Raw genomic sequence first — 15,161 nt, 5'->3', positions numbered from 1 at the left:
CGCGTAAAATAAAGGACTTAACTGTCTTATTCTAGTATTTTTCTACTATATTAATATTACGACTACTTGTAATCAACAAATACTTGAACAATAATTATTCTATTTAGAATCGATTAATTAAATGGAATACGCGTGTTTACGCGTATTCCCTTCAATCAATCGATTTAGAGCGAGCGGGAAGCGATACTAAATAGTTCTTGTGACGTCACAGTGGGTACAAAAAATGTGTCACGCTTGGTTTTCACACAAATTGCTGTACTTGTGGCGTCTATCAAGATATATGTCTGTGGTTTTCAGATTTTCTTATTTTTATTAAATATATTTTAAGTAACCTGATAAAGCCAGGATCCGGGTCTGACCAGGTTGTGAATGTGCGAGTAGCTTTGGAAGGTTCCGATACTGGATTGGGACTTAGCCATGCTCATCTCCGTGAATGACCTTTGCATTTGAATATGCGTCTCTGTGAAAAAATATATACTGTCAGACAACCACATCGATTCTCAAACTAGGAAATTCCCTGCACTATGAATGTGCAACGAAATTATAAACATGATAATAAATCCCAAATTGGAGCCCAGGAACGAGTTCGATTCCTCCTCCCTCCTGGCCACCTTATCTAGTCCACACAATGTTAACCGCTGGGCCGCCGAAGTCGTCAATAAGTAAATAGACGAAAAAAGTCTTTTTAATCCAATACAAAGATATTTAACGAACACAGAGAAATTCGTAAGATCTGCTGACTCGTGTCTGTAGATCAATTGGTTAACAGCGGTGGTCTAGGCCATGCCTGGGATGATGGCAAAGACTGCTCGAGCCCGAGTCCACTCACATCGAAGGATTTTTTCTTTGTGTTCGATCTTTGTATCAATAATAAGTAAAGAGTCTGTGGTGGCATAAAACTGAGAATAATACATACAATACCATCCCAGCACGTGTGCCTAGATGAATTTCAAAGAATATCATATTTTACTACAGAAGATTAAAAGGTAAGTAAAGATTACACCACGTCCCGTCTTCAAAATAACCTTAAGTCCATTTTCAACGTAACGGTTTGAGGTAATTGATATTTAAGATTACTTCACATTACGGCAAGAATACAAAAATCTTGTAACCTTACCTAATTGCTCCTCAAATCCACTTATGGAATCATGTCCTGAATCGGCTTCTTCCAAATCTGATTCTACTGTAAAAATATTTACGTAGTTACACTACTTACACATCAAAAACAATTTCTGCATTGATCTATGATGGAACATACCGCTGGAACTATCTTCTAAATTATCCATAGATATGGGCAAAATGTAGTCCTTTGAATTTTCCAAAGCCTTTTTAAGGAGTTCTTGGATTTTGGGATATACTTTCACCAAATTGAAAAACGATTGACAAGGAATAACCAGCAAGTCCAAGCTTCGACTAGCGTAGATTGATACGTCTGAACATGATATTGGTTGCTAAAAGTAAAATAAATACTAAGTAATTATGATTTTTTTTCCCTCCCATTTTGAGAGTTTCTTTTTTGATCTTGAAAATAAGAGTAAAGATTACCCCAGTAAAATTGCCAAACATGCCTCCAGGTCCCATACAAGTAACCATTTCATTAAATGAACTCAGAACATCCACCTGCAAACAGAGGCGCTGAAATCAACACACAGTTTTTGACCTAAATTTCTACGTGACCTAAGTTACATAGTATGTTTTCCTATGTTTTCCTTATTAACGATACATAAGCTCGTTATGCACGAGGTTCAAACTCTGTGGACCTTCATTGCAGTTATTTAAAGGGTACAAGAAAAGTTCGTAATTCCTTACCTTCCCTCTATAAATGATATAGATATTGGTCTGCACGTCTCGGTACTGCACGACAGTCTCACCCTTGAGGAAGTACATCTCATTCAGATGTTGAGTGATTACTCTAATAAAAGAACGCTCGACCTTGCCGAACAACGGCACCTCACGAAGAGCGTGTTCATACATGAAGACGAGGGTATCTTCCATAAGTGCGGAGTTCAAGCAGCGACATATTTGCTAGTAAATAAACATGTAGGTAAGTAAAACAATGGGATGTATTCCCTCAAATAACGTAATCTCTAACCGAATTTCAAAAGTTCATATTACCTGTGGATTGCTGCCATCCGTTCTCTTCCATACATATTCAAAATACTTCACCGTTTTTGCAATTAACATCGGGTCCACGTTCTCTTGATACAGAAAGTTGGTTAGATCTCTCGTGTTTTCCTACAATGCGAAAGCAACTCATTAAAACTAATGTAACTTTGTATTATGGCTATTATTTTTAACGAGTTAACCTTCTCTATCACGAAAGGACGATACCGTTATTGTACGCGAATGATATTATGAATAAACAGCATAGTTTAGTTTTTGTATAGATAAGACGTTTTCAATACAGTGGAACCTAAATTTGTAATTTCAGTTCAACAGTGTTGGCGGAAAATGTACAAAAGGGGCAAAGTTTTAATTAAGATTCTACACGAAAATATATCTTAAGATTGTGATGCAAATTATATATTTATATATAATTCGCATAATTAATATCAATTAGGCCTGATTGGTCTCTATCATTTATGTCCTTGTGGTAGGATCTAATTTCTTGGTCGCTGTCTACTCACAGTATGATCAAGCAATGCATGAGCAGAAGCAGAGCGTAAGGAGATAATGAATCCGACCATGAACGCGAAGTACAGCAGACCAACAATCTGTAATATCATCACCAACACCGCGTCTGTGGTCCCTGTCACCATTACTGGAGCACACCCACACCCTGTATGGATTTCAACCATATATTAGAAAAGTAAATTTTAAATTTAATAATTTTGAAAGCAGTATGAAACAAAAATCAAAACTTACCCATGAATAATTCAAAAACCCACAATCCAGTATAAATGTACTCGTCGAACGCATCTAAAATGTTATTAAACTCATATAATGCATACCATGAATAAAGTTCAAACGAGCACAATTCTAAAGCACATAGTTCAAAAGAGGAATTCAGGCATGAACGAATGAGTTTTGAGCACATAATAGCTTTCAATTAGATCAGCATTACACGTACCTGCTTCAACATATTTCTCAGTGCTAGACAAAACCAAAGTTTTAGTACAATTGACACGAATATTCGGCGCAAACGAAAAATGCGTGATATTATCCCGTTTAACGAACGGTTTACACGAGTTCATAAATATGAACGCCGTCATGAAGTTTATGAACGTCATTGCCAAAGGTAGAAACTTAAACATCACTAATGCTGGGTTTATATTCATTATATCACTTTCCCAGTATTCAAAGGCTCCTGTAAGCCTGGTCACCTGAAAATTTACGTCTATCAATTTTATAAAGAAATTCAGAACTGCATATAGTGTATTCATTGGCATTTCATGTCGAATGTTATATTTACATACATCATAATTTGGGTGTGTATACAAGATTATAAAATTTGTAAAATACTAACAACCTCCCAGGATGTTACCAAAATAGGACAGGAATATTACCAACATCATAAACAACAACTTTTGTTCAGTACTCAATACTGAGTATATAATTTTTTTTGTATATAATATCTAGTGACGGAACGAACAAGTCAGGCGCCTGATGGTAAGCTACATGATTGTCCATAACAGTTGTAGTGCCACTCAGAGCTTTAAATCACAAAGATCTAAGGGGCAGTGCCACTGCCCGTCACCCTGAAATATAAGTTGACTACTGTGCCTGTCATTTCACCAGCACCCTTTTTACCCTCTAAAACCAGAACACAGTAATCCTTTTTTTTTTTTTTTGACGGGGGGTAATCTTTATGGATACCCCTGAGCCCAGGGAGACTCAGGGGTTATGTGGGGACTCTCCCTCCAGACTGGAGGGCCTACCCCACTAAAACCTCCCCGGGTTTCCCTCTCGCCGGTTGAGTCGGCGCCGTGGGATCAGTGAACATTCACCACGACGCCGCCCGGCCGCCCTAGCTTACGCCAGGGCTCCCGCGCCAACGGAGGGGCGAGTCGGTTGTCCTCCGACCCGCCCCCCAGATGAGTGAGGCCGTGCAATGCAGGCTCCGGAGACCCTGTCCAGAGCCTGCTGGACTCACTAGGGGATCAGGCGAGCAGCGAACTGCCTTCGCCTTCTCCCCGTACGTCTGCGCCGGAGCGGGTGCGCGTCCGCCGCGTCCTCGCGCACCCGCTTCGCGGCCTCCTTTCGCGACATAACCTCTGCGCAAAAGGAGGCCACCGCCTCCCAGGACTCCTCGCTATCGAGCATGGCGGCAACCACGCTCGGCAGCGAGAGGTCCTGCCCTACAGTCCCCGTCAGAGTGCGGCGCTGCTCATCCCACCGGCTACACACCTCTAGGGTGTGCTGCGCGGTGTCATCCGCAGCGCCGCACTCGTGGCACGACGGGGACGGTTCCCTCCTCGCCACCTTGTGCAGGTAGTGACCGAAGCAGCCGTGCCCGGTCAGCACCTGCACAAGGTGGTACGACAGTGGCCCGTGGGACCGGTTTACCCACTCTACGAGGACAGGGCGGATCGCCTCTATGGTACGAGCGCCATAGGGGGGATCCGCCAAGCCCTCTTTCCACCGGTCCCGCATGCGCTGCGCCGCGAGGCGGCGCTCCCGCTCCACCTCTTGGGGAGCGGGTCGCTCGCTTCGGTCCCTCATTCCCCGCCGGTAGGTGCGGACCTCCGCCAGGACCTCGGCTTCGAGGTCCCACGGCGGAGTACCGGCGAGGACGCATGCGGCAGCGCAGGCCACCGTCCTGTACGCCCTGCACATTCTCAGGGCGACCACCCTCTGGGGCCTCCTCAGCAGCGCCTTCGTCGCCGCTGATAAGGCCCCACACCAAATGGGAGCCCCGTATAAGGCCATACTCCGGGTCACCCCGGCCTTCTGCATGGGGCTCCCGGCCTCCCGAGGTTGGGCAGGAGCCTGCCCAACGCCGATGCGGCGCCCACTATTCGGGGAGCAAGTTGCCGGAAATGCTCCCCGAAGTTCCATCGTCCCAGATGAAATATCAAGTCCCAGATATTTCACCTGGGACTTGACCGGGACCGATACTCCCGCGATGGAGATGTGGGCGCCTGCCCCTGCCCTGCCCTGCTCTTCGGGCCGCCTCCTGGAAGGTGGTCAGCCGCCAGCGTGTCATCGGCGTACGCGATAACCGCCGTCCGGGGGAGCAGCGCGCCCCTCAGCGCCTCCCTGATAACGGCGAAGGGGAGAGTGCCGAAAGCGTTGGCTATGTCTAACGACACAGCCACCACGCCTTCCCCCTCGCCGTTTCCCTCCTCCACGATGTGTCGCAGCGACTCCAGGGCGTCCAGGGTGGAGAGTCCAGTCCTGAACTCGTACTGCCGCTGCGACACATCGGGGCCTGTCCCCCTCAGGTGTTCGTTGATCCTGGAGGCGATGATTCGCTCCAGGATCTTCGCCACCTCGTCCAACAGGACGAGGTGCCTGAACCCCGAGGGAGAATCCGCAGGTCGGCCCGGCTTGGGCACCAGGACGAGCCTTCCCTCCTTCCAGCATCTCGGGAACAACCCCGTCCTCAAGCAGTCATCCATGAGATGCTTGAGGCGGGTCCCGAGATGCTTCAGGGCAATGCGAAGGACTCGTCCCGGTACCCCGTCTGGGCCGGGAGCCTTCTTCCGCCCCCGCAGCCGTCCCACCGCCCACTCCAACTCCCCCTCGGTGATTTCCGGGGGGGTTCCTCAGTCTGCCCCCCGTCTGCTCTGGGGGGCACCATGGCCGGTGGGGTGAAGGGCTGCGGTTCGGGGAAAAGGCCCTCCACCACCCGGTTGAGGAGATCCAGCTCCAGTGACTCCATGGGAGATGCGCCGTACATTTTGTTGCGCACAACTTTGTACGGCCTCCCCCATGGGTCCGCGTCCAGGGTGGCCAAGAACTCCTCTTTCGCAGAGTCCTTGGCCCGCCCTATTGCGACCTTCAGGGCCTGCCTCGCACCCTGAAGGGCGCTGTGGAGCCTTCTCTCCTCACTTTGAGAGTGGCGCCTGCGGCGGCATCGGCCGTAGGCCCGCCGGGCCGTGGTACAGGCGGTGCGGAGGTCCCCAATCTCCGCGGTCCACCAGTACACACTCTTTTTGCCCGGGGTCCCTCTGACCCTGGGCATGGCCCGCTCACAGACGGCGGTCAAGTCTTCCCTGAACTTGACCGCACTCTGCTCCACGTCGACGGTGGCCGGTGGGGGGGGGGGGCACCACGCCTGGACCATGGCTGCTTCCTCTGCAAGCTCATAGTCCAGGCGGGTGAGTGCCCATTTGGAAAAGCCTCCCCCGGGGGCCGTGTTGGAGGCCGTCATGGGCGGCGTAAGGGAGGCCCTCATCCGTATGTATTTATGATCGGAGAGGGTCTCCTCGTCCTCCAGGACCTGCCAACCGGATACTCGCGCCGCTAATGAGGGGGTCGCAAACATGACGTCCACGATTGACCCCCCATTTCGCCGAACGCACGTGTTGGCATGGCCCCGGTTGAGGATGGCTAGCCCTAAGACTTCCAATTTTCCAACTCTGGCCCCCTGGCATTGGTGACCGGAGAACCCCACGCCACGCTCTTGGCATTGAAGTCCCCCAACACCAACACCGGGGTCGGAGCTGCCCTCCTCACCGCCCTCTGTAGGGTCTCCAGGAACGCCTGGAATTGGGCCAGGGAACGGTTTGGAGAGAAGTACACCCCAATTAGGATGACTTCTCCCCACCTCGCCGCCACGAACCCTAACCCGCGTTCCTTCACCACTAGAGGGGGGGAGTTTCCGTCAGTCGACGCCACTATGGCCACCGTCTCCTCCCGGTCCCCCTCCCGGTCCCCCGCCCAGTTCCCCCGCGGGGGGATAAAGTAGGGCTCCGCCACAGCAGCTACCGCAACGTCCCGCTCCGCCATGGCCTGGACCATTAGGTCCTGTGCCCTGGCGCAGTGGTTGAGGTTGCCCTGCAGTATAGTATGGTGGCGTGCTGGCATTATTGCTCCATACTTTGTCCCTCAATAGGGGGGGAGCCGGAGGTCCCCGTCGGCTTGCCCTTGGTGGGGGGGGAGCGCACGATCGCCCCCCCATTACGTGGTCCGCTGGGCGGCGAGCCGCGGTGCAGACCGAGCACCGTGGGGTCGCCGTGCACCCGGAAGCCGTGTGCCCCGCCTAGCCACACCTGAAACAGAGCCCAATCCCAGAGGGCCAATCCCCATGCACTTGAAGCAGCGCATGGGGCGGGGCTCCATGACGTGGACCCCAGCGGAGGACCAACCCACCAGAACACAGTAATCCTGGCATTAATAGATATGGTATTTGGCGGCAGAAATAGGTACGGTGGCAGTACTACCTTGGACGAACTCTTTCACAACTGCTACCAAATGTCTTAATATTTTATTCTAGTATTTAAATTTTCATAATACTGAAGTTTTTTCTGGTATCATATTTTTGTTTAAGTGCCTTGTAAATATACATCACATCCTTTATATTTACATAAAAATCAAGATCTATTAATTACTCAAAAGTGTCACATAAATATATCGTAAATTTAATTTCATGATATAGAAGTAAGTCGGGGATAGTGCATATCCGAGTAAAATATATTGGTAAAAAGCGCGTATCTGCACCAAACCAAATTTCATGGGAGAGGGATTTAGCGTTATTACTTTGTTATTTCAATGGCTACGACTTTTATTTGTGCATAGTAAGCATTAATTTATGCTGTCTACGGATTGATAACAATAGATTCCTAGAGAGGAGAGAATAGATTAAATTAGATTAGATGATTCGTAAATCACGCTAATTTGGTTGCTACGACATTTACGCGGATTTGGCTTTTTGCGGCTAAATTACAGAAATAAAAACTAATAATCAAATGCTAGTTACGCGTAATTGCACTATACTCGATGACAGATCTGTATGAATTGTTACTTCTTACCAGGCAGATTCGATTAAGGCGGAAGAAATCCAAGTCCACTGAATCGTTTACCGTTCGTAACTGAAACGACACATTACCAAGTTAAAAATAATTCTCGGTCACGTCATTTTGTATTCAGTATTCGTTTATTTGAGTAACAAGTACAGTACAACTACTATCTTCTTAATATCTCTCGGCAATTTTCAGCTTTAGAATGCACCCGAATACAAATTTCCATAATTTGAATTCAGAACTACGTACTTTATTGTTGTTTAGTTTTGGTTTCCTTGTGAACTGTATAGAGTAGTAAAACCATTTCGCTTTTTAGTAGCGTTTACTGTTTAACAATGTACCTAGTAAGTTAAAAATTTTAATTAAATAAAGTTTTCTTCTTTGTCTTTTCACAACGCCTTGTGTATTCAATATAATAACGGTTTCAGGATGCTGTTGGAACTAACGCGGCGCTATAGCGCATACTTAATGTTTGTTCTAGTAGAAGTTGATAACTTTTTTGCTGTGATGTGATAACTAATAGTAATAATAACGCACACACTCGACATAGCCCCGCACTAGGGAAACCCTGTGTCGCGGAAGCCATGGACACACAAATAGACAATTACAAATTACACCCAAACTCACGAGACAAACAAATGTGGGCTTTACAAATATTTCTCCCGGCCCGGGAATCGAACCTGGGACCTCTACATGGCAGTCCGGCATGGTAACCGTCCGGCCACGGAGGCAGTTAAATATATACAGGCAGATAAATAACAGCGTCACTACTCTTGAGACTGCGTACAAGTTCTAACAACATCCTGAAAATGTTTGCTACTAAGCGCGATGTCCCGATTCTGAGTCATTTCATCTTTTAGGTTGAGGTTTTGGTGAGTCAATGTAGCAGTCAGCTTCTCGAGCGACCTATGTACTTTTTGTTTTGATCAAGTATGTACCTACTAACACACTATATACAACTACACTACTACACAATACAACTAATTTTTAAATTATTATTATAATTATTTTGTATCCCTGACAAGTAGACACAAGACGTCATAATGAAAGATTTACTATTATTATTATTTACAATGCGACCAAAAATGAATCATAAAGTATTTATCCAGTTTTGATATTGATTGATCTTTAATTTTCAATTTATTGTCTGACCTTTAAAAATATATAACTATAATAAAGCGTAGTTAGTAGCTACTCCATACATTTCCTCAAGTCTATTAAGTGCGTCCGGCATGCAATAAATGCACAAGGCAAATGACAGAAATACGACGACAGCCAAATCACGATTACTGCCGAAAGATATTAATAAAATAGATAGTACTGTACACAATAAAAGATATTCCCTAACAGCGCAGATAGGGCGCCTACAAAAGTACAAAAGAGACGCTTATAGAAGCGCAGCAGTGTCGCAACTACGGCGCAGCCGCCACTCGTTACGTCTTTACTTCACTAATTGTTACTGCAAAAGTGGTGCGCGTGTGTCACGACAGTGGTGCTGCGACTGCGCCTCTTGATATTGTCGACGTTTAAAAAGTAAAACGTCTAACGTGCATTTGGAAAATATTACAGGAGAGCGATTTGAAGAATTTTTTTTAACAAAAAAGAAATCATCAAACTAGAAAGTTTCGGCTTTTCAATATAACAAATAATATTATAGTAATGATTTCTGATGATTTTTTCTCAAAAAATTGCGTTAAATCTCTGTCCTGTAATAAGTTCTAAATGCACGTTGATGTTTTACATTTCCAGTGTCGCGTATGAAAATTAATAGTGGTGCCTCTAACGCCACATATGCTCTATTGCAGCTCTTTTATAAGCTTCTAGACGCAAACATAACAAAATAAACAAAAAATAAAATAACTAAGTATCTTATATACAGAATTTAAGTACGTAACTATGTTTATAATTTTACGACGTATAAACTGCCGGAGGATCAAATTTCTTTATTATCTATAAAGATGTTATTATAGAGGTACAATAGCACTTTGAAAAGGAGTTGAAAAAAAAAGTAACAAGCTACAACAACAATTTTTGTTCCAGGACTTTCAATAATTCATCACATTTACTTTCATAGATAAATAAAAATATTTAAATAGATCGCTCTAAACCGTAAAAACTCTATCGCATGAGCACGGGTGGGGGACCCGGGTTCGATTCCCGGCCCGAGAGAAATATTTGTATGGCTTACATTTATTTCTCTCGTGAGTTTGGATGTCATTTGTGGTTGTCTAAGTGTAACCCGAAATTGTAGAATTAAGGAAACACGATTAGAAAATTAAAAAAATGGATAATTACGTATTATGTATAAATAAAAATAATCACATTATTCGCAATAAGATGCATTTCTTTCTTAATTTTAAAATTTTGTTTTCTCCATTCCACAATTTTAAGTTACGACAGTATTAGGTTTCATGTGCGATATATGACAACGTATACACCTTACTGAAATTACTTTTGAACCTAAAGATTCATGAATGGGTAGCTGAAATTTAACTTTAAGTAATGAAAAGTTAAAAATAGCGTTTAGGACAGTTTGCAGCAGGGAGTTCCACTTCATAACGGTACATCGTATAAACGTGGACGCGTAATGTTTCATGCAAATCCTATAACATGGAGATGAAACATACGGCAAAATAATATCATTTTTTATGGTATAGCGACGGGATGAAAGACTAGTGCGCTTGGTAGTGAGCGACAGGCCTATCCATGACAGTTGCAATGCCACTCAAGGTCTCCAATCGAAAAGATCTGAGGGACCCCGCCCAGAACAATAAGTTGACATGTCTCATGTGCCTGCAATTACATCAGCACCATTACCCTTTAAAACTGGACCGAAGTAAGGCTCACGTTATTGCTTCACGGCAGAAACAGGTAAGATGCCAGTACTTTCCTGGACGAACTCTTTCACAACTTCTACTGCTACTAACATTGAGGGTAAAACACTTTATGATAATTATGAAATTTTATTATTCGTATTAAAAACACACGCATATTGTGTACTCACCAATTGCTCAAAAGGGAATATAGCGATTACATCCCAAAAAAATGTCGTCTTTATATATCGCGATACTGTATAGAGAGGATGCTTCACGAGGAGAGACTTCTCATCGTAATAACCCACGTACGCCATTACTATCAAGTCAACGTACAAAAATAAATCCATGTACATGACTCTGGAACCAAATCTGTGCCGTTTTATCTGTAAAATCATCAGTTTATTTTTCAATCAAGAGCACATCAAACTTCACTCTTAGGACTTTGGATATTTATATTTGGTATAGAGTTAAATTTAAATCCTGAATGAAACGCTTGGCGTGCTTCCGATCCTGTACTGATATTACTATATCAATTGTAAATTTTAGTAGGTTTATTTCACCCGTATTTCTTTGACGCAAATCTCAACGACTGTAGGTAAGTATCAACGCATATACGTCAGGTGCCTAGCAATCGGAGTTTGAAGAGTCTACGCCATCACGCTGTTCCTATGGGAGACTACTCGTATATCTACCATCCGCTAAGTAAAATACGGCTAAGTGATAATATTTTTTTAATATATCACAAAAAACCACAACCCTGTTTTAGAATATTGATATTGTTTAATGATATTTCAGCTATACATCGTCAGGGTAGGTTCCGATAAAACGAACACGTTAACAAATTTTAACTGTTTTAAAAGAGAATTTTGTAATCTATCTTGTCCTATTTACAACGGAGATTTGATAGTGGACGGCAGATATGGACTTTCCACGTCTTCGAATACATTTTTATGACATCAAGTGACGAGATGAAGAAGTGGTGCGTCTGGTAGTAAGCGACACGCCTATCCATGACAATTGCACCACCACTCAGAGCTTGAAGGCGAGTCACCGGAAGAGATGCAGAGAAAACTGTTTTGATAGATCAAATGTTTTAGGTATTTACTATTAAACAACGGTCTTACAAAATATATACGATACACCTCAAATAACATATACAAGTAACAAATTAACAAATTAGCATTTTCTTTAGACAATATCCTTATATTACCCAATAATAAAAAATCCCGAAAACAGGCTAAAATGTAGATGTTTCTTTTTAAGCCCTATTGTTATTAAATTCACATTTATCCCAAAACTTAAAAATGGCCCATCGTTTAACAACACGACGCACCGCCCGCTGTCAGTCGCCATGGTGACCTTGTCAACGTGGGTTCTGTGTCAAATTGTAATGTTGTTAATTATCTGCGCGCAGATACTCTTAAATATTAGAGGCACTGCCACTGTGCCCGTGACCAAGAGGTGTAAGTTCACAAAGTTAATTTTCCTTCACCAGCACCCGTACCGTGCAAAACCACCGCAATGCAATTTGTTAACCTTATCCAAAATTCAGGTTTCACCACGATATTTTCCTTAATCGTTTAAGCAAGTGATAATATTTAAAACTACCTATGGCTCGGAAACAACATAGTGTTAATATATGACAGCATAGATTTTATACTTACAGCAATATTATACGGTATAACGAACATATAGAAGAGTGCAACGAAAAAGCGAAGCAACGACCAACACTTAAGGAAAAACCCGTACGGCGTGATGGATATTGGAAGGAACAAATAGTTTATGTGTCTAAAACAAAATTTAGTTAAAGATAGATATAGTCCTGAACACATAAAGTTATAATGACCAATTGTCCCAACTACGTCCACTCACCGAAGAAATCCCATATTATCAAATGCAAGCTTATAGTCTCGCTTGTCGTCGGATCGATTCAAAATTACGAAACTGTCTTTTATTTCTCGCTGCAAAAAGTTCTAAGTCAGATTACGGTATAAATGGAGCAGTCGACAATTATATCGACATAATTAATATTAATAGTGAGAATTGAAAACGGTTACTATAACCGGCTGTACCTATCGACTAAGCAAAACTGAGCAGGAAATCTTGTGCAGTTTCATATTCACATCATTATCAACCTGTTTATACGTCCCACTGCTTGGCATAGTCCGCCACGCTGGTCCTATACCGGTTGTGAACCTTCTTCGACGCGCAAGTTTCGTCACAATGTTTTCCTACACCGACAACCTCTTGGTATACAAATTACATGTCGTATATCTATTCCGAGTAACTCAGAGGTACGAGCCCGGATTGGACCCCACGGCTTTTAATATGTATTTATATAAAATAAATCAATCCGTATTTTCACTTCACATGAAACTTACCGCAAATCGATTTATTTTGACTTCTATTCTACCCGTAAGAGGCTTAGCATCTTCGTACTCTGCTGCCATCGCTATGAGCTCTGGGTCTTGTAATACCTAATGCATTGCAGAAAGTACAACATCATATACAAATTATTCTTCACAGTGCCATCATTAATTCTAAACAAAATAAATACGTTGTCGATCGATTCGATTTGATATCGTAAGGTTTCTTTTCATTTGTATTCACAACACCCGAATCGAGCGTCAAACTGTCGTATTCGAAACCGAATTGAAATGACGTCACACCCGTATGATTACTCAAACTTCTCGACCGGCAAAGGCTAGAAACGTTATTCAGAACAGTTATCGAATGAAAGTTACCGAACGTCCTATTGTTTACAAACCAAGAATGTATATATAATATGGAAATCTCTTATTATTTTAAATAAAGCCTGAATTTTGTTCAATTTTATCAATTTATTTAAATACAAGATACAAAACTGATGCATTCCTATATTTAAGGGCTTTAAAGTTTTAAAAATGTATATAAAGTAATTTTCATTTTTCTTATAATCTATTTCACCGACTAATAAATAACCCCGTAAACGCTGTTGGATAACGATATCGTATCCGACTCCGAATTGAACGTTTAACTCGGAATGTTCTGAAAAGCTTGGAAAGCGCCCTTCGGAGAACAATATCCAATCGAAGGAATCGGTTAAAATATCGAAAAGTTCTGAATCGGGGTCCAGGTGCCATATGCACAAACTACAGTAAAATATCTAGCCAGTTAGCTACCGTGGGCAAATCTTTGTTTCAGGGAGCACATGGTGTCAGCGACAGTAATCTATTGGCAAGGGAACTTCGGCATATAAAGCACGTCCTACATGCGAATAAGTTAAAGATTCCACGCCAATGCCGCAGACCCCGTGTGAAACCACCAACAGTCGAGCGAAGACCTGCCATCTTACCTTACGTGAGAGGTGTTATAGACAAGATCGGACGAGTCCTCAGGCGCGCATCTATCAGGACCTATTTCAGGGTCCCCTGAGGAAGATTTCCCAGATCCTGAGACCCGTGAAATGTAACATCCCCTTACAGGATGCAGGAGTCTACAAACTTGACTGTGAGTGCGGTCTCTCTTATATCGGACAAACAAAGCGAAGTATTTGTACCCGCGTCAAAGAATATATAACTGATGTCAAACACCGTCGCGTAAACAAGTCTGCAGTCTGCGAGCATGTCGTGGATAAACCTACACATTCAATGAAGTTTGTCAAACCCCAAGTCCTTGCAAAAGAAGTCCGTTATGTACCCAGGATGCTGCGAGAGGCCATTGAAATTAAAAAACATCCTAATTTCAACGGGAAGATGGTTTCTCCGTACCACCTTAAAATAATAACGCATATTTTTCTAAGCATACCACCAGTTTGGGGTTTGTTTGAAAAAACAAATATACGCGATTTAAATCCGGAAATATGGTTTCATTTCCTATACACTAAAATATCTTTTTAGTAATAATCTAAAGTATTAATAAAAAAGATTAAGCACAAAAAACCCTTCGATCCGACTTGACTCGAACCAGCGTCTGTCGCCTCAACGTGGCTACCGCTCTACCAATTGGGCTACAAAGTCAAATTCACAGATTATATATTCCATAGGTAAAATAAATTTACACTTGAAAACGTCACATTTAAGCTACTGACCTCCCTGAGAAGAACGAGCAAGAAACTCTAGGGATGCTCTTTTCAAATAAACTTAAATGCCATGGAATACACTTTGAATCAAATTTGTGTGGATTCTGGAGCCATGTCGTCTCTCCATACATCTTTATCTAACACGTAGTCTTAAATTTTGTAATATGATTTTTCGATCAAAATATTTATAATGTAGTTTTTAAACTTAGGAAATGATAAACTTAATATATGCTCCGGAATCTTATTGTAAAAACGTATACAGTTTCCCACAAAAGAGTTGTTTACCTTGGTTAGACGAAATCGTGGTACCATGAGTTTGGTCTTAGCTCTCAGGTTAATATTATGGATATCTTCTTTCTTATTGAAATTATGTATATT

At 43.0% G+C, this 15,161-nt stretch overlaps 1 protein-coding gene across 2 annotated transcripts in view; it reads right to left on the bottom strand.

The window, feature by feature from the left end:
* Positions 1-15,161, bottom strand: part of LOC113228451 — a 48,910-nt gene that overhangs the window by 12,837 nt on the left and 20,912 nt on the right. The window contains exons 24-37 of one of the 2 annotated variants that reach the window (XM_026461760.1): positions 13,105-13,200; positions 12,596-12,684; positions 12,388-12,511; positions 10,912-11,106; positions 7,917-7,976; positions 3,071-3,323; positions 2,866-2,919; positions 2,628-2,779; positions 2,116-2,235; positions 1,810-2,025; positions 1,546-1,620; positions 1,259-1,451; positions 1,118-1,183; positions 333-460 (exon numbers count right to left, since the gene is read on the bottom strand). In XM_026461760.1, the coding sequence (XP_026317545.1) occupies positions 333-460; positions 1,118-1,183; positions 1,259-1,451; positions 1,546-1,620; positions 1,810-2,025; positions 2,116-2,235; positions 2,628-2,779; positions 2,866-2,919; positions 3,071-3,323; positions 7,917-7,976; positions 10,912-11,106; positions 12,388-12,511; positions 12,596-12,684; positions 13,105-13,200 (1,821 nt within the window). The remainder of the gene's footprint in view (positions 1-332; positions 461-1,117; positions 1,184-1,258; positions 1,452-1,545; positions 1,621-1,809; positions 2,026-2,115; positions 2,236-2,627; positions 2,780-2,865; positions 2,920-3,070; positions 3,324-7,916; positions 7,977-10,911; positions 11,107-12,387; positions 12,512-12,595; positions 12,685-13,104; positions 13,201-15,161) is intronic. The other variant, XM_026461761.1, reaches the window with a different exon arrangement.

Source organism: Hyposmocoma kahamanoa, unplaced genomic scaffold, assembly GCF_003589595.1.
Source record: "Hyposmocoma kahamanoa isolate Upper Pololo Valley unplaced genomic scaffold, ASM358959v1 232, whole genome shotgun sequence".
In the NCBI taxonomy this organism is placed as follows: Eukaryota; Metazoa; Arthropoda; class Insecta; order Lepidoptera; family Cosmopterigidae; genus Hyposmocoma; species Hyposmocoma kahamanoa.
Note: the sequence above shows the minus strand (reverse complement) of the source record. Positions and strands in the feature narration are given on the sequence as shown.